Genomic DNA, 19905 nt, shown 5'->3' on the forward strand with positions numbered 1-19905 from the left:
ATGTGAGCCACCATGTGGGTACTGGGAATTGAACCCAGGTCCTCTGCAAGAGCATCCAATGTTCTTATGCATCTTATGAATTTGTTTTTATTAATAAACTTTCAACTCTCCTATAAATATTCTGTACTGGGGTTGGAATTTCAGGGCATAATTATTATATATTAAGGAGATCATGGGTTATAGTTTTAGTAATTCATTTTTTTAGGTTTTTAAATTAGAATACTATTCCCAGCACCTCATTTACCATAAATGAGGTATTTTATTGTGAGAAAGAAAAAGAGAACATGAGGGAGTTGTCCTTCTGTGAGGACAACATAGTTCTTCAAACCCAGAAACTGAAGCCCACCTAGGTCACGGGTCAGTAGCGACAAAACCCAGAGACAAAACCAGCTAATCAATCCTTTCATGTGGTAGGAGGGTTGTCTTAACTCACAGTACATGGTTTAAAGAAGCCAGGTGTTCTGGGAGGTTCTCTGCTGTTCTCAGAGGACCTAGGAGGACATTCCAGAGAGGAAGGTGGCTGGAAGCAGGGACTAGTCCTCCCAGTCGATGGTGATGGGGCCGCCAGTCAGTGTCTGGCTCTGCAGCCCAGCAGAGTCCTCGTCTTCCCCCACCTCACGACGCACTCGCCGGTGGCACCCCTGGGCACAGCGGGAGCGTTCATCCAGAACCCCACAAACAAGGACACGGCAGTGAAGAAATACCTCCTGGAAGGAAGGTAATGATGGAAAAGCTGGGGTGCCAACTGTCACGTAGGCGATGGCTGAGAGCCATACACAGTACCCCATGTTCCCCAAGTGCCATCTCGGCCACGGCAGCAACAACTCAAGATGGCAGTGACAGTCTTGTATTCATGGACAGAAAAGTGAGACTTAGGAAAAGGAAATTGCCCAATCTACAAGTTGAGAAATGTGGCCAAGTTGAGGGGGGGCAGTCACGTGGGTGACCTCAAAACCTAGGCCCACAACTTTGGCATGCTGAAGAGACCTTAGGGGAGCATGTCTCCTGTCAGTTCCTGGGCTGGAGTAACACTGGGGGCGAGGACTTCTCTTGTAAAGGAGGGAGTCCTTTCCAGAAGGATCTGCCTAGAGCAGGTTCAGCTACTGAGCTGGAGTTCTGGAACAACAACACAGCTTGAAAGGACACTTAGTGGCAACGTGGAAAAGAATACTGCTTTGTTGTGCTTCATTTGGGCTGTGTTTCCACATGGGTAACAGCAGCAAAAGCTCCATCTGGTCAATCCCAGCCTTTTGCCAGCTTGACCCATACATACACATGCTCTTATGACACTTTCTGCATGCCTGCTTTTCTCATGTTCCTAATTTAAAAACTCCTTAATGTTGTACTACATTGATACAGTTATGCTTCTTTGGGGGCCCCTTTCTCCCTCTTATGACCACGTTCTATAAACATATCCAGCAAACTGTTTTGTTTTTGTGACATTGCCAAAAATGTATTTAGACAAAGCCTTATGCTGAGTTAATGATTATGGCTTACTAGCAGGTAACTTACTTCCAAAAAATTCAATTTACACTGTTGCTGTTCACTTCCTATGGCTTGGTAATTGGTTGTTTCCCACACATTCCATGGGGAACATTCCATATTATTGTGTGCTATGCTTAGCATTGTGAGTTCTAGTCTCTTCCCAGTCCGTTGCTGCCATTCTAGGAGATTCCTGTCTAAATCTTTTGTTGAACTGACATTAACACTGGATTTCCCCCCTTACCTGCCCACAAAGATTTCAAACTATGGTCTTAAAATATTCTCTGTGCACAGTCCTTTTATGCAGGAGTTGGGTGGGGCAGGCAACTGTAACATGTATGAACACCGAGTTTCTTGGTAGCCAGTTTAACTATATTCCCCCAGAGAATAGCAGAAGCTAACCACAGGCTCTTAGAATGTCAACACATCAAGTCAATGAGAAGGAAGGCTCAGGCATGAGGCTGTGAGACAAAGGTGTTCAGCTTACCTTGTGATCTTTGCCCACAAACTTGAAGACAGGGACCTGGAAGTGCTTTGCTAGGTGATCCCGGGATGAGTACTGCTTCACTGAGTCATCGGAGACGCAGCTGAAAGTGGGACAGATAGTGTGTCAGACTTGCCTGCCTCCACAGAGTAGGAAACAATCCCGGCTAAGGCATTTGGTGCAGGGAGAGGTAAAGTGGGTGGAGCGTGCTGGGCTGCACACCAGCCTCAGGAGAACAAAGGGTGAACAGCAGCCCTTCCTGGCAAAGGCATCTTCGGACCTCATTAATTAGGGCTAAGTATGTCTTCCTATCCTTTATTCATGGAGCCTCAGAGAGTACAGCCCTTCTTGCTTGATTAAAGGCTTTATGTGTTAGAAGCACCAAAGTGTCTTTCAGAGAGACCCTTGGCGACTCAGGTTGTCTTTCCATTGGTGATACATTGTTGGAATCTGGTTAATATAGTTCCCAGTGTGAGAAGGCTCTTCTTTAACTTAACACCCATATCCTATAAGGGACACAGGCCCCAGGAGGGGGTACAGAGGACAATGAGCCATCTGTGCACCCACATTTAAGCTTCTCAGGTGACAACTGGCCTCAAATGGTTTCTTTTCTTTTCCCAAATGTAACAGCAAGCTGCCCTTCACAGTCTGTGGTCTTTGTCTTCAGTCAGGTTGACACATTGCTATGAGGTTCCTGTCATGGTCAACTGGAGAAGGGACACATTAACTGACAGGCTAAGGCTGTGATTTTAGGTATTAATGCACATTTTCTCCTGAGAAGCCAAGACTACCTTTGTGTGATTTGTCCCATTTTGTGTCTTTGTGCATGTGTGCATGTACATGAATGTTCACACACACACACACACACACACACACACACACACACACAGATTTTTCTCTTTTGTATGTACTAAGGATCAAGGGAGAAACAGCACAGCTTCTTTGAATTATCTAACAGAAGGTGACAGTCCTTCACCTGGAGTCCAAATAACATCTAGATAAGCAGATTTCCCCAGCATTGAGACAGCAGGTGACTCATCCCCAGCGAGCGTAACAGCATCGGCTTCTCAGCTGATCTCAATGCTCCAAGGACTCTGAACCCACTGTTCAAGGCAGCATGGAAGTAGCTGTGGTGAAAGGAAAACTAGAAGCTGAAGCAGACGAGAAACTTCCAGGGGAACTGGGCCAACAAGGGAAGGGAAGATCCGGAGAAATGTTGTGTGGCATACACTCGACCCTTCTCCCATTCAGGAGGCTGCAGTTCCTGACCACAGGAGATGTGTCCCAGCTGCCATTTAGGCCAAGAAAGAACAGAACCTTGATATTAATTTGAGGAGCAGTTAGATTTTTGTTGATGCCACCACATACCTACAAACCCCAACCTTTCAGTGAGGCCACCAAAATCTCGATATTTATTCCCCAGAATCAACCAAGAATTTCTTCTCTTTGCAACACTACTCACTTCATTTCTTATTTTTATTTTGGTGTGTATGTATGTTTGATGTATGTTCATGTTCATATGGGTGTATGCATGTGTCCATGTGGGTACACACGTGTGCATGTGTGGAGGCAAGAGGTCAATGTCAGGTGTTTTTCTCAGTCTCTCTCCACATTAATTATTGAGGCAAGGTCTCTCACCCTGGAGCTCATAGATTAGGTAGACAGGGTCTGTCACTGAGCCTGGAGCTCATAGATTAGGTAGACAGGGTCTGTCACTGAGCCTGGAACTCATAGATTAGGGAGAGAGGGTCTGTCACTGAGCCTGGAGCTCATAGATTAGGTAGACTGTTTAACCCAGGTGCAGTGGGCTTCTGGGTTCTGGGGATCTGAACTCATGTCCTCATCCTTGTGATAGGCACTTCAGGCACTGAGCCATTTTCCCAGTCCCCACTATCAAACTTCCTGAAAGTGGAGTCTAGATGAGCTGTTTCAGTGTCTCCCACAGCCCTCCCCCTCCCTGACTTCTGGCCCCTCTGAGCAAGTTAGCTCATCCTAGTCATATGTCCTTTGCCTGTAGTTCTGACTTTGTTCGTGAGACTACCACACATTTCTAGTGGCCCCACTGAACTTCTCCCTAGGCATTCTGTAGGCATTTCAAGTATAAAATTATTCGCTATGTTTTATGATCAAATTCAATTGTACTTCAAATCTGCTTTTTAAAAATTACATAATAATTTAAAAAATATAATAATTGCAATTAAATTATTTTATCATTTATTATTAGTAAATATAGTTATTTATTATGAAAATATAATATACCATATATTATACACACACACCACACACACACACACACACACACACACACACACACACACACACACACACACACAGAGTGAGGCAGTGCTCACCCGTCCTGGATCAGGTAGTACTTGAGTATCTCATCCATCTTGGCAGTGGGCGTGGCGAAGCAGCTCTCCACCAGGCTCTCCAGGCCGCTCACGTGCACCAGGGGCTCAATGCCGAAGTAGAGTGAGTCGCGAAGCTTGAGTGTGGGCAGAGTCTCCCTGTACGGCTCCTCGAACTCGTGGTCCTTGAATATCTCCAGCGTGAAGGGGAAGATGCCGTGGTTTCGGCTCCTGATTTCCAGAGGCGCATTGCGCAGGTTGGGCACGTATCCTTCAGAGATCGTGTACAGTCTTGGGAATTCACAGGTCACTGGGATCAGCAGTTCGCTGGTCCGAATGATGATGTCCCCGCTGCTGCCAGGGGTCTGCTTGGGCAGCCCTGTCACGAGGTTGCTGGCCACGATTTTGTCATTCACCACCTGTGCCAGTCCGAGGTGAATGGAGATTGTGAGATTTATTTCTAGTTACCTTTCTTCTTACCTTAACATCCTCCAAACACCTGATATGTCAAATATCACAGATTTTGTTCCTTATGCCAGAGGGGCTTTGGGTTTGAGTGAATGCGTTTTGAGATGGGGGCTGTTTATGTCGCCCAGGCCCTTTCTCTCTTTGTTGGTTAGTAAGACAGTCGGACTAAGCCAGCATGCTGGCTACTTCTTGGTTGGCCCAGGCATCCCTCTGGTGCATTAGGTATGAAACTGATCCAGGGAGATAACCAGCAAATCCCAAGCTCTGGCATCCAGAAGAGGACAGCACTACATGCTCTCTTGGCAGGAATTCCAGACTTAGGATTTCGCTGTTTCTAAGTATCCCTGGATTCATCCCGAATCTGCACCCGCCTTGGTGCTGAGGATTTTCAGTTGTTTACCCTGGCCTGTTTCTACTCTCCCAGCAGGGAGTGGTACCGGGGCTATTCTATCAGGTTATCCACAGAAACCATCCACACAGCTTGCCTCAGTGGGGAACCCATGTTCCTCCAGTAGCTACCTTGAATCTCACCCACAGCAATCTGCCCTCTGACTCACTTCTCAGAACTCATAAATGATCACTAAGGCCTCTGCACTGACCTGTAAGCAGACCTCTGTACATCATCCGTCTTGCACACTGCAGGATCACAGCCCCCAGCTGAATCCTATTTTTGTGGACTCAAACCTGCTATTTCTTCCTACCACACAAAGCAAGCCTTTGGAAGCAATCTCTACCCCATGTCCTTTCCAATGTCATTTTCTGGTGAGGATTCCTTGTAGGGCAGGCTGCAAGGAATTTTCCCTAGCATGGACCTGGAGAATCCCTTAAGATTCTGCTCCTGTGTTCCCCATCAAAAGGTTCTTTGCCTCTTTGCTTGTGGGAGCTACACACACTTCTACCCACATCTAGGCCAGACGTCCTTTTCATGGACTCCTGGAGTCCCTGTCATGTGTCATACAGCCCAGCCCTTATTTACATTTTTTAATGATTTTTTAAAAAGATTTATTTACATATTATGTATACAGAAGAGGGTGCCAGATCTCATTATAGATGGTTGTGAGCCACCCTGTGATTGCTGGGAATTGAACTCAGGACCTCTGGAAGAGCAGTCAGTGCTCTTAACATCTGAGCCATCTCTCCAGCCCCTTATTTACATTTTATGTGTTGACTGACATCTCAGTACTGCTGTGAGCTTCCTCAGGTAGGTACCCTCTGAGTTTCCAGTATGAGGGTCTGAGCATGTTTGGAAAACAAACAAACAAACAAATCATAAACCTTTTAACCTCAGCCTATCACAAAAGAACCACCAGCCCTTTGGTCCCTATCATCCCTAGTCTCCAAATAATTGACTACAGAAGGTGGATCCTGCCTCTTGGTACCACTGGAGTTGATGTAGGAAAACACCTTGCATACAGGTTGCTCAGGGCTGTGTAAGAACAGGGATGGCTGAGTTGCTCATTCCATACCTCACAGTTCCAGGACCATGGTGCAGGGCATGTGTTTGGAGCTCAGTTCTTTTGTGGGAACCTGTCTCACTGACACAAGCCACACTTTATGCCCTCTGTCAACTGCCTTCCCAAGTAGGGAACTTGGGTCATTCCCTAAGTATCCACTGGGGCACCTACATCAACCACTGTGCCGCAGGTCTTGAGGGAGAAGACGATGTTGACGTGGGTGCCATTGGACACTCCTCGGCAGGAGTTGTTGGTCAGGAAGAGCTCCAGGCCACCAACCAGATCCCTGGGGACACTCACTTCGATGGCGTTGGACTTGCACAACACAGGGACTGTGGGAGAGGGGATTCTGTTAGAACATGAAACGTGGCTTGGGGGAAAAGGCTAAGGAAGACTTCTAGGGGAAAGCTTTCTCCTCCATGCAACCTGCACTTTCTGTTCCTTCCTCCAGGAAAGGGCTTGAAGCAAGTTGATGCACATAGTCGGGATCACTAACTCCCAAGATTATGGTCAATGATGTTCCTCAAATCACATATTCCTTTTAGCAGGAAATAGTGTGATTAAGCTTCAGCTCAACAAACTCCTGTCCAAAGTGTGGCTGGCATGATTCCATGGAGTGAGACACCCAAGGATAAACTTTAATGCCAACACAGTTTACTGGCAACCCAGGAAAGTCACTGCCAACATGGATTTAAAAGGCACAACAGACCTGCTGTGTTTTGACCATTAATTACCGCCCCATTAAACAGGTGATAAACAGTGTTCCTGCACTCTGGAAACCTTTCAAATTGTCCTTGAGCTACTCAATAAACTGTAAAGTCTGACTATAAATTCCACTTTAATTTAATAATAAAAAGAGTTTGCTTTTCTGTAGCATTCCTGCCCCGTGTCCTCTGACCCTGCAAACACCCTGAAGGAGACTCGGTCCCCCCTCGTTGCCCCCCCAACCTGTGAGCATACATCTCAGCAGTGAGATGCATGAAGAAATCAGAAACAGGAGGAGCTTGGTCAGTGTTTGCTGGCTGCTGGAATTATTATCCCAGACACCGAGAACTAGAAAACAATTTTCAGAACATATCAATGAGGGAAGAATCTATCATTTATCATCTTTCAATCTAGTTTGGACCCATGAAACTGTTGAATAAGGACTGGGTCAACACTTCCAAATTGAGCGGTAGTTGTACCGTGCTATAGAAATCAGAGGACTCAGAGGCCAACAGCAAAGGAAAGTTAGCTTTTTTTGACTTTTAAAAAAAGAGAGACCTCCTTTCACTCCTGTCTGTTTTTGAGACAAGTCTCACTGTGTAGCTCAGGTTGGCCTTGCCCTCAGGCAGGGCTCTGGTCTCCACCTCCCAAGTTCTGAGATTACAGATAGGAGCCGCCATCACACCCTGCAGGAGTGCTCTGAATGATTCCAGAATGGTGACTCAGGAACTCATGGCGCTCAGAGAGTCAGTGTTCTGAAAGATAAGAATCTGACCGTCTTGGAGGAGGGAGGGCAAAGGTCGAGTGGGGGAGGGTGTGTGGATCCACAGGGAGTGAAACCTTGCAGTCTATACTTTAACTTTGACACAGTCACCTAATGGATTTAGAAAGACATAGAGGTCATGTCTACCTTGGCAGGTGTGGTTATCTTCAGACAGCACCAAGCCCCTGGGACACTCACACTGATAACCCCTCTCAGACTCAACACAAGAATGGCTGCAGCCGCCATTGTTATTGTGGCATCCTTCAATGTCTGCAAAGGGAACCAACAACAAACACGTCACCATGCGACCCTCTGCTGCAGGAATCCTAGCGTATCACCAGAGCTGATCCTGGATTCATGGCAGAATCCCTGCGCTCTAATGTGGTAGGTGAAACACGAGGCAAACCCAGAAAACACCCGTTAAAGGCTGTGACCGCCAAGAGTGACCTGACCCTCCATCCACAGCAACACTCAGCGAGGCGCTCCAGGCATTTTGTAGAGTGTCTCTCAGTTTCTCCCATGTTTTTCTGTTGTTTTTCTCATGATTAGAGTGAGGTCATGGATATTTATGACTAAGACCCAAAAGCCATTTCTTAACTGTTGTACCATTTAATATATTCATATACGTTAAAATTCTATAGACATATTGATGAATAAGAAGTGACTGAGTAGGGCCGAGCAGTGGTGGCACAGGTCTTTAATCCCAGCACTTTGGAGGCGGAGGAGGGTTGGTCTATATATCAAGTTCCAGGCCAGCTGAGAGTACATAAAGAGAGCCTCTCTCTCTCTCAAAAAACAAAACAAAACAAAAACCAACAAAAAAAACCCCCAACATTAATATGTGTTTTCTTTCTAATAGAAGGCTTCTCTTCAGCGCTGGGGATCACCGGGGTGCTCACCACACTCACTCAGCACCCTGCTGCCTCCACCTGAAAAATGGCCCCTTCTGAAGTCATTTTATTTCTCTAAGTTGCAATTTCAATATTTGTAAGATGAAGGGGTAACGCTAACTGATCACACGGCGCATTTTCAGATGTAAAAATGCACAAGGAAAAATAGACCAAAAAATCCAAATTGCCTTAAAAGATTTCAGCCCCTCGGGTTGGTGGAGCGAAATGTTCAGAGTGGGAACACCTAGTGACAGAGATTGAGGATCATTTGTATTGCCCCCTTCACTTTTCTCTATTTTCCTATTTATATCATAAACTATTCAAATTTACTTGAAAATTTAAAAGTATAATTAATTTTTAAAAAAGCTATAACCATTTAATAACCACACCAAATAAACAGATACCTTTAGCTTTTCAATAAAAGTTAAATGTTATAAATAGAAACAGTATTCCTAAAGTATTGCTCATATGGACACATAAAATTTTTATCATTTGCTAAATATTTTTCAGTTATGGTTATTAGGTTTTAAGGTTATATGAGTACTAACCATAATAGTCTCAATAAAGTACTCATGAATAATTACAAATGTTCTTCAAGGAATATTTTATTACTATTCAAATATGCAAAAATTATTACACAAAATTATTAAGATTTAGGGAAGAATCCACACATTATCTTTATTCAATAAAATTTAAAATAATTTAGCCTTGTTATAAGGACAGCAATTTAGTGTTCCAGTTAATGTTTTCTGCATTAATAATGCAAACTTTGTTGGACATGACTCATAATTTTTCTCTTTGGGATGGTATTTTATTATCTTGTATGTGCTGAGAATACAACAAATTTTAATATAGAAATTAGAGCTCTATTAATACACAAGCTCAATTTGTCTCCTGAAGGACAAATCATGTGACCTCTGTAAATAATAACAACTATGCCATTTACCTCTCCATGGCACACTCTGCAGAGAACATTAGGGGAACTCAGATTTGTGAAAACAGATACGGCATCACTTTAGCTGTAACAAGCACACGACCTGAGTCCCACCAAACAGTGGCAGATTACTGAATCATACCTAGTATCCCATAACTATGTGAAATGCTATATCAATTAAGAAGTAAGAGGGTAATAATAGACAATTTCATTTCAATTCCTTGAAATACATCAATAAGTTTTTGGTTACTAAGCTGTGTACACACACACAGCATCTCTGTTATCAAAAGTAGACAATGGGGTTAGGGAGGTGGCTCAGTGGTTAAGAGCACTGGCCGCTCTTCCAGAAGACCTGGGTTGGATTCCCAGCACCCACATAGTGGCTCACAACTGTCTGTAACTCTAGTTACAGGTGATCTGACACACTTTTCTGGACTCTTTGAGCACCAGATATGCACATGGGGCACAGACCAGACGAAATACCCCCACACATAAAAAGAAATGAATCTTTTTTTGTTTTTTTTAAGTAGATTATTTGGGGACAGGAGCAATGGATCAGTGTTAAGAACATTTGTTTTTCTGTTCCCAGAAAACATGGTGGCTCACAACCGTCAGTAACTCCAGTTCTAGGAGATCCAACACCCTCTTCTGACCCCAGTGGACACCAGGCATGCATGTGTGTATGTATAAATACACGCATGCAGGCAAAATACTCATACACATAAAATAAAAAAGCCTAAAATTTTTAAGTAAATAATTTTATCTTTAAAAATATACAAATCTCCCCTAACAAGAAGAAAAACATGATTCAGTGTAAAAGCAGTTTCTCAAATTTTCTAAGACAATAAGAATCACCCATGGAAGTTGTTATAATTCTAAGATCTGAGGCCCCATCCCAGCCTGCTGAAGCAGACTTCCCCGCCCACCAGAGGTCCCGTGGGGGCTGGGTGGGAGGCCAGTCTCAGGCCCAGGAAGGTTGAGAGCCATAGAGCATGCTCTGCTCCCCGCCACTCTGAGCTTCTTGCCAGCAGCCTCAGGCACTTAGTCCTTATCTAGAAACTCAGTCACCTCAGCTGGACCCCACACCACAGAGTCCGAACCTGCACCTCCACAAGATCCTATGGGATTTGTGGGCACACTGAAGTTTGAGAAAAATGAGTATTAATTACCCCACGTTGGATTCCCCACAGCGTTCTACTTCAGGCAAAACCCACTCCTCTTCAGCCTTGAAGACAAAATCAGTACTGAATCCTGTCCACAGCTTAAGCACCCCTGTGCCCAGGAGCCCCTTGTCACTGCCTTATGCTGACAGACTGTTATTCGCCTCTACCGCCAGGGCAGCTTCCCAAGTGTTGCCCCCCTTCTTGCCCAGCTTACCTTCACAAGTTTTCCCATCGCTCCTCAGCACGCGGCCAACCCCACATGCACAGCGGTGTGAGTTTTTGAGGTTGACACAGATCTCACTACAGCCACCATTGTTCTGCTCACACTCATTTTCATCTGCAGAAGGGAAACCGAGTCACCGCCGCATCGCTGTCCCCAGCCCCTGAACCGAATCCCCCACCTCTTCTCAGAAGCTGTTGGATACCCCTGTCCCCTCCTACGAATCAGCATGGATGACACATGGATGGGCCTGGTCTCCCCAGGCAAGCTGTTTGTCCATCTGTCTTCTGTTCATTCAGTCTCAGCCGAGCAGAAAGTGCCTGAGTGCCTGTGAGTTCCTATCCTTCAGGGTTGAACTATGGGGCTGGCAAGATGGTTCAGCAGATACAGGCACTTTTTGCTACCCCTGAGCAGGACACACATGGTGGAAGCTGAGAGCTGACATCAGGAAGTTGTCCTGTGACCTTCACATGCACAGCATGGCACAGGGGCATGCATGCACAATACATACATAAATGTGATAAGGTGAGGCTATTGGGGGAATGAGGTTCCTTTTGTGTGCTGGGTGAACTTATTTGTTTTTATGAATTCCTCTTTCTCCAATGAGGTCATGAAAAAATGCTAAATGCAAGGTTATAAATTATATTTTGTTTTAAATATAAATACAGTGCAGATATATAAATATAAATATAGATACAGTGCAGAAGGAAATATCTAGTAAAATACTCAGAATGACAGTCTCTTCTGTTACTGTATGACAAATCACCCTCAAAAACCAACTTTAAAAACTGAAATCGTCTCAGCTGGGTGTGGTGGTGGCACATGCTGTTAATCCCAGCACTTGGGAGGCACAAACAGGTGGATCTCTGTGAGTTGGAGGCCAGACTTGTCTACATAATGAGTTCCAGGGCAGCCAGGGCTACATAGTGATACCCTGTCTCAAAAATTTTTCTTTTGAAATGTTTTCATATTATATTTAAGAAATGGTTTCAGTCTATAAAACATCTGATGAGCTATGTGTGGATTCTTGTTGTAAAAAATATAAAACGGACAATATATGTCATCTCTCTCCTACAGAGGAAAGGAAGCAGAGAGTAAAGTGTGTCTTATTTCCTCGGAAGGAACCTGGATTCAGCATGTGAGTCCAGGGCCGGAGCTAAAACGTTCACAGTGTACCAGAGCATGGTTTTGGACCCAGGAAGGAGATGAGCTGGGCGGAGCTCCACTTAACACTCAGAGCCCTGGAACAGGCGCCTCCCTCTTAGGCTTTGGGTATGGTTTAAGCAAGCCCTAAGGTTCACGTGTTGGAAGTTTGGCCCCCAGTGTGATGTGATGAAGTGGTGGGCCTTTGAGAGGCAAGGCCTAGTGGGGTAGCCGGGAACACTGCCATTGGAGGTGACCAATGTGGTTCTTGTGGGATCCCTTCCTGTCTTTGCTTGTGTTGCTGGTATACCATCTCCCACCAGGCCTTCCCTGGAGCTGAGCCAATGTTGACAGTGTACCATTGACCCTCCTTGAATTGTGAACTAAGCTTCTTTTTCTTTGTAACCTACCGAGTGTGTCGGCAGTTTCATTATCATAACAAGAAGGACTAATACACATTTCAGTATAATTGAGTGGGATTCTGCTGCAAGTGCCAATTGTCAGCATCTAGGCGTCTGCACTGGCCTGCCCTGGGGTCCCGACAGGGTATACCTCAGCTGCAGCCACCAAAAACACCTCCTGTGCGCATTCGCTAAGGTTCCTGTATGGGCCTTGCACACCTCCCGGCTCGCTCCCTCTCCCTCTCCCTCTCCCTCTTCCTTGTCCCCAGGGACCGGTCTCTGTCTCTGCCCCCTTCTCTGCCTTTTCTCTCCCCTCCTCTCAATAAACCTCCTACGTGGGCCCTGTTGTATGGTGTGACTCCTTCCTGCTGTTTTTAAAATACAACAGCAATTTAGGAGGCTCCCTGTCGGAGGCCCAAAGGGAGAGAGATCCACGTTCATACAATGGAACCAGTGGGCCTGTGGACTGCACAGTTGAAGCATGGATGGAGGCTTTGAACTGGTAAATAAAAGAACAATCCAGAAAACCATACACGAATTTTCTTAAACTAGAAAAAAAAAGTGAATGAAATAAAAGGAACCAAATAAATCACAACTGAAAAGAAGCCAGCATGTACAGCTGCAGAAGTAAAAACTACTTTAGTTTAGTAGATGAGAGGAGAACTGCATGTAGCCCAGGATGGCCCAGAATGCACTGTGCAGAAGAGGCTGGCCTTGAATTCCTGATCCTCCTTTTTCCACATTCCAAGGCTGGGAAACCAGCTGTGTGCCACCAGGCCTGCCTAGAGCTTGGTTGTAACTGGACCCTGACCTCCACTCCACTACCTGCACCAGGGAGGGCGGGAGGCCAGCTATGCTAAGGCTTCCTCCTGGCCTCCTTACTCTTGGGACTGCTTCTTCTTTTGATTTTTTTTTTTTTTTTATCTTTTAATGTGAGAAACAAATTAACTTCTACTTATTTAGGCTACTGTTACACAGGGCTGCTATTTTTAGCCAGTGTAGGAATCTTGACACTAGCAATTCCATCTGCACATTTACACCCTAGAGAAAATGTTGCACATGGAGTGAGGTGTTGTTTGTACATTAACTTTCAGTACAGATAGAATAATTCTGTATGGTACAGTGTGGTACATCCACACAGCAATAATAAAACATGGAGATGGGGTGGGAAGGAAACAGGCCGACATTCGAGCACGCAGCCAACCCCAGAGGATGGCAGAGGATGGTAGGGTCCAGCAAGATGGCTTGGTTTGAACATCAAAATTCTCTTTTCATTTTTAAAAAATGTAAACCAATTTTAACTATTGTTACATCTGGGTTCATGTGTATCTGTTTTGTTATTTTCTAACTCTCTCCCTTTCTGCCTGAAAAAAACTAATTAAAAAACTAATTAAAAAACTAATTAAATTTGTTGGGCAAGCTCAGTGGGTAAAAGCGCTTGCTGCCAACCCTGACCACCTAAGTTTGATCCTGGGACCAGCTTGATGGAAAGAGAGAACCATCTCTGGCAAGTTGTCCGTGACCTAGCACATATACACAGTAAATAAGTGGAACAAAGTTCTAAAATTGTTTCATTTACATGAAAACTAGCATATATACACAGTAAATAAGTGTAACAAAAATTTAAAACTGTTTCATTTACAAAGACAACTAAACATAAACTAAAACTGACCTGTGTACATAAACACAGAAGTCTGCCTACCATCATCGCGCTGAAGCCCATAGCACTTAGTAGGAACTTGGGGCTTTAATAGGCAAAGATGTGTAAGCAATAAACAGTGCCAGCAGAGATAGGTGTGATGGCATGCCACCTTTATTGCAAACGAAAAAGTCAATAAATAAAAATATATTTGCATTGCTGGGCGGTGGTGGCGCATACCTTTAATCCAAGCACTTGGGAGGCAGAGGCAGGTAGATCTCTGAGTTCAAGGCCAGCCTGAACTAAGCTAAGGCTACATGAAGAAAGTCTGTCTTGAAAAACCAATATATATATTTGCATTTTTATATTTACCTAAAGGAAATATGCATAAGAAAATAATACATGTTTTTAGAACCTACTTTGAAATGACATTATAACACATTTCAATTTGAATGTCAAATCTTCCTTTTTTTATTTTTTTGAGACAGTCTTGTCTATGTAGCTCAGGGTGGTCTTGAACTCACCATTTTCCTGTCTCAGCCTCCTCAGTGCTAGATTTACAGGAATGCACCACACCTTATTGGGTGCCAATTTTCAGAGGAAACATTTAATCTGTACTTACAGTTGATAAAAACAGACAAAATTTAATCATTCAAGTTATCCCAGGCATTTTTTGTTTGCCAATGGCTGAATCAAAAGTCAGTTTTTATAGTAAAATGTAGTAAAATTAAGATTCAGATCCTCAGGCATGCTGGCTGCTTTTCTTTTCTTTCTCTCTCTCTTTCTTTCTTTTATCTGTTCAGAGAGCCATGTTTTACTTAAGTTGTGTAAGTGAGATTCCTATTTATTTTCCCCTTCACTGTTTGATTTACGGCAGACATTTTTCTATAGGCTAATCCATAGTCTAAGAAGATTTTAGCCTCCCCTCCTGAAAGTATGGCCACACTGGCCACTTTTCAATGGCCCCATAACCATAAGGGACCAGCGGCCACAAGAGCCGACAGTCTAATTGCAGACTGCTCCTGATCATAGCATGAACTTGTAACTCACTTCAATTGTGACCGGTGATGACAAGCTCAATTGCAAATGCTCAGAGACTAACTGGGCTGGCAGCGGGGCCCTGAGAGGTCTCCTTCGTTCCTGAAGGCTCATTTCCACCCGGTGAGTAGTTCTTACCAAAGCACGTCTGTCCATCTGGGCCCAGCGAGGTTCCCGGAGCACATGCGCACTCGGTGGTGTCCAAGCAGCTGCCTTGGCAGTCCTCGTCACAGATGTCATAAAAATCTATGGAAGAACAACGATTTCCTCAGTGAGTGGGGAGACTCGGGGGGCCCTCTCTTTCGAGTAGTCTCCTGAAGTCTCCTCTTTAGCCACGGGCTCCAAATTCCCAGAACACTATCCTGACATTTCTCATGGTTCAGGGCTACATCACCCAGTGGAGAGAGATCAGCTGTTCAGGGGGCAGCTTTGGGCCTTTCAGATAACCGACTCCCAGCTACAGAGTGGGAGTGGCCCACTGGTGGCCCCAGGACGTCAGCAAATTAGAAACATCACGGCATATGAGCTAGGGACTACAGGGGAGGTCATGCTCCACTGTGGAATCTCCAAAGTGTACACAGGAGCTGCGGACACCAGCTTCTGTGAGGCCCTGGTTTGAGCTCTGCCATCAAGGATGTTGGCAAAGTTCCTGGATTTTAATGGTATTACTGATAGAGAAATAACTTAAAGGTATTATTGATGTCCCATTGCCTCTTCCCATTGTCTATCATTTCTGAAAAGCAATGACAGTGAGCTGTCTGGGCACCTGTCTGTCCACCTATTGATCACGGGTCAACAGGTAGGCAACAGAGGGCTCTTGGAAATGCATCACTTCTAATTCTATAATGTTTGAGTGAATGAACATAAAATAAAGCTGGGTCACAATAACTTGGATTCAAATGGTGCTTTTCTCCTTTCACTCCATCTGTGGCCTTACTGGGGAAGGAAGAGAGCACAGGAAGGAACTTACGGCCACAGTAGACGTGGAAGCAGACGCTGGGCTTCGCCAGCCGATACACGTAGTAGCCTCCAGGGCAGGCCTTGACCTCCACCGTGGTGTTCCACAGACAGCAGTTCCCTTTGAAGCTGGCACAGGCCTGGCGTTGCACAATGCCATCGCTTTCTAGCGGGTGGCTGCCATTGAGCCAGACGGGTGCGTGGGTCCCACAGTGATTTTCTGGTATGCAGAAGGTGGGCATGGCATCTCCTGCCATCCCTGTGAAGCGATACCATTCCCCGTCCATATGGTTGTCGCAAAGGGGTTGGCTTTGAGACTCATCGAACTGGTGGTCAGTGTTCCTCCAGGGCTCATTCAGGCTGACGTAAGCAGAACAAGGATCTAGGGCTGGGAGTGAGAGAGGTCTCAGAGACACCTGGTGGTGTTTCAGGTCACAAGGCCAACAGCTACATCCACCTCAGTCTTACATTTTGATTTTTCAAACAAAAAGTGTGTGTGTGTGTGTGTGTGTGTGTGGTGTGTGTGTGTGTGTGTGTGTGTGTGTGTGTGTGTGTATGTGTGTGTAGCTAGATGTCAATCTCAGGCACCCTTCCTTAGGAGCCATTCACTTTGTTTTCTTTAGACAGGGTCTCTCTCTGGCCTGGGGCCCATTGATTAGGCTAGGCTGTCTGGCTAGTGAGCCTCAGGAATCCCTGTCTCTGTCTCCTTAGTGCTGGGATTAAAAGCCTGTGCCATGCCTGGTAGTGCCCAGCCGGAGCTTGGTGTGCAAGAGGCCCTGCATTCCAACCAGCACCAGAATGAATGAACAAAAGAATGAGAAACTAAATCAATATACCAAGTGAATCAAGTGTAAGAGGAATCAGGTATTTTGTTATAAAGATAAGGACAGACGATTATGGAAAAGCATATTGCAGTTCAGCTATCCAGGCATGGGAGAGACTGTGTTACGTTTTTGGAAATTAAAAAAGAAAAGAAGGGAGGGAAGCCTTGAATTACTTTTGCAAAAATGACAGTCAGCATCTTGCATCAGTGTGCAGTTTGACCGAATAAAGAATGTGGAGAGCTCATTCCATGGAAAGGGAGCAGGTCCGAGGCACACAGCCGGCTGCTTTGAATACACAGCAGCCTGGCAAGTGGGTGTGGGGAATAACTGGACATTCTGGAGAAAGAAATGATTAGGATATTGAACTTTCTGGAAACGACATTTGCAGAGTTGTAGGTGGTACAAGCAACCTTCTCTTCAAGTTCTGTGGTTCCTCCCAAAGTCTTTAAAACATCCTTAAGCTGTCCTGGCTGAGTGCTAGCTGGCAATTCAGTGTCCTCCAAAGAGGAGGAAATGTCCCCAAATTCCCTCACCTCTCCAAGGGAAAAATCTCCTCCTCTGCCCCGCTGGCTGTGCCTCTCTGGCCAAGCAAGGCTTCCAGAGACATTCCACAGGTGACTGTAAATCCATAGAGACATCCCACTCATCTGCCTGGCTCTAATTTTACAACAAATGGTTAGTCGCTCAACCTTTAATGGCATCCACAGCAGCTCCTGTGATGACTATTCCATGATTTCTAAAGTTTTCCTTAAAGTTAAATGTCATTTCTTACACTGCTGAAAAGTTCAGTTGCCTCCCCGTGGTAGAGGAACGGCAGAGGCATGAAGAAGAGAAACCGACCCACCGTCTGCTGTGCAACCCCACATAGGATGTCCCGCGAACACAGTCACTGGATATTTTCTAACATTAAATGCTTCCACGCTTTTTTCAAATGTTCATTCGGTGCCAAATCCCGTTTTGAGTCTCAGTGTGGAGCCAAGAATGTGGTGTTCTCCAAATGGATCCTAATTAGCTCATACAATCCTTAACCTCAGGGCTTGAAAGAGAACAGCCCCGTGTGTTCCCCTCAAAGTCCCCCTACCTGGTAGAAGAAGGTTCAGGGGCTCACCAGGACACTCGGGGGCATCTTGGCTCCTGTACAAGGTCCAACCACAGGACGTGAGCAGACATATCTGAGTCCCCATATTATCATCATCCTGGAGGCTGGTATACCAGTGAGCCCTACACAGTCCAGATTGTACTCTCTGCAGCCCGTACCTCTGCTGTGTCTGGAAGCTCCCCAACCCTTGCTTCTTACATCCTACCTCCCCTCCTTTCTTCCTTCCTTCCTTTCTCTCTTCCTCTCCTCTTTTTCTTTTCTTTTGGTTTTTCGAGACAGGGTTTCTCTGTACAGTTTTAGAGCCTGTCCTGGATCTTGCTCTGTAGCCCAGGCAGGCCTCGAACTCACAGAGATCCACCTGGCTCTGCCTCCCGAGTGTTGGCATTAAAGGCGTGCGCCGCCACCGCCCAGCTCTCCTCTCCTTTCTTGCGTCCCAGTCAGTGAGGCACGGTTGGTATAGTATTAACTCAAGCCTAGAGTCATTCACCTTGTCTTGGTTTTTATCTACATCATTGCCTGTCCCAGGATCCCATCCAGAACATTGCCTTACATGTAGCTTTCACATCTCCTCAGGCTTCAAATTTGTTTTTAATGTATATACTTAAAGGTGCCAGGGCATGGCCCAAGTTACCTCAGAGAGACAAATCTAGGCCAGTCACATACTGAGCTACTCAGACGTGCCCAGAAGGATCCTCGTTGGCCAGTTTTCTGCCAAGCCTGAGAGAAACAGCTTAAGAATTGCTTGCTCTGTGCAAAGAGTCACTCTTATTTTTAAAGGTCAAACTTAAAAAACAGTTAATCCAGATCTTTACCCTTTCCAGGGACTGAACGTTTGGTCCCTTTTATTCATGAAGGAAAAGGCCCTACCCTCATCTCTAAAAGAAAAAAAAAATCCTTTCCATTCCTAAAGCTGAAACTCTAAAATGCTTACACTACAAAGAGATTAGAATTCCCTTTCACACGAACTCCAAGCACTATTTAACACGTAGGAAGGTTTAGAGACAAAGAGCCGTGGAATTTCTGGACCCTCAGGCAGGACAGTAAAGTAACATGCAACAAAAAGTCTCATGGCACATAGCCTTGTGGGTTGAGGACTTTTTTGACACAGCTGTAGGACCAGTATTTTAGGCCTGGTCATCTAGTTCCTACCATTCGGTATACAACAGCAAACAGCAACAAAAAAGGTACATTGTATCAAATTCTTGACACTCACCTATGGGCGACACTGGGGTGCTGGTGGTGAGGAGGCAGGTGAGCAACAGGAACAGGGGCATCTTTCTGATCCAGCTGCCAGGAACAGAATGGAAAACCCTCTTAATGCTACTTTTTCTTTGTTCTTTTTTTCAAGCACTTAGGGGAAAAAAATCCCTCTGGGCTCTTAGGAAGAAAATCTGCATCAGCGTTGGCTGGGACCTTATGGGGCAGCAGAAGCTGGTGAGCGGGACAAGGAGTCTGCTGCTCTGGCCTTGACTCCAGATAGAAGCCTGCTTTTCACTGTCAACAGAGCTATTGTACTGATAGATTTCTTTAGGGGTGGGGGGGGGACCCTCACCATTCCTCATCCTCCTATTGTTTTTGTTTTTCTTCCCCTGAAGAATTCCCTGTCACGGAGCCTTCGGTATCTTATCCAGAAGGGAACTCTTATGGAGGGACATCCCCTCATGTCAAAATCTTGTTTTGTGACTTCTAGGAACTCGGCTTCCTGAAGCCGCAGCCATGATGTTGTGCAATCTCCTTCAGTGGGGATGGGATAAGCCCCGTAGTCTGACTGGTTATTGGGGGACTGTCACCGCCGTCTGGTGGTCCAGGAGCCAATAAGATCACACATCAGGTCTCGACGGGCCTGAGAGGGGCTGGTGTTCTCTCCAAGAATTTCTGGTTTTGTCTTCTTCT

General features: G+C 45.4%; 1 protein-coding gene across 1 annotated transcript; it reads right to left on the minus strand.

Annotated features, from left to right (window-relative positions):
• Positions 1–223: 223 nt before the first annotated feature.
• Positions 224–19341, minus strand: Oit3 (oncoprotein induced transcript 3). The gene is made up of 9 exons (XM_036168379.1): positions 19226–19341; positions 16103–16477; positions 15271–15378; positions 10906–11028; positions 7852–7974; positions 6408–6568; positions 4318–4733; positions 1970–2069; positions 224–707 (listed from the first exon to the last, which is right to left on the minus strand). Exons 1-9 carry the CDS (start codon positions 19284–19286, stop codon positions 534–536), a joined length of 1641 nt encoding a protein of 546 aa, XP_036024272.1. The 5' UTR covers positions 19287–19341; the 3' UTR covers positions 224–533.
• Between the last annotated feature and the right edge of the window lie 564 nt (positions 19342–19905).

This window comes from Onychomys torridus, chromosome 18 (genome assembly GCF_903995425.1).
Source record: "Onychomys torridus chromosome 18, mOncTor1.1, whole genome shotgun sequence".
NCBI lineage: Eukaryota > Metazoa > Chordata > Mammalia > Rodentia > Cricetidae > Onychomys > Onychomys torridus.

Coding starts and splice junctions, on each gene's coding strand:
- Oit3 (XM_036168379.1), bottom strand. CDS start 19,286: ATGCCCCTGTTCCTGTTGCTCACCTGCCTCCTCACCACCAGCACCCCA. Junction 11,029..15,270: donor AGATGGACAGACGTGCTTTG/GTAAGAACTACT, acceptor TCCCTTCTGCAG/ATGAAAATGAGTGTGAGCAG. Junction 4,734..6,407: donor CCTGCGGCACAGTGGTTGAT/GTAGGTGCCCCA, acceptor GGACTGGCACAG/GTGGTGAATGACAAAATCGT.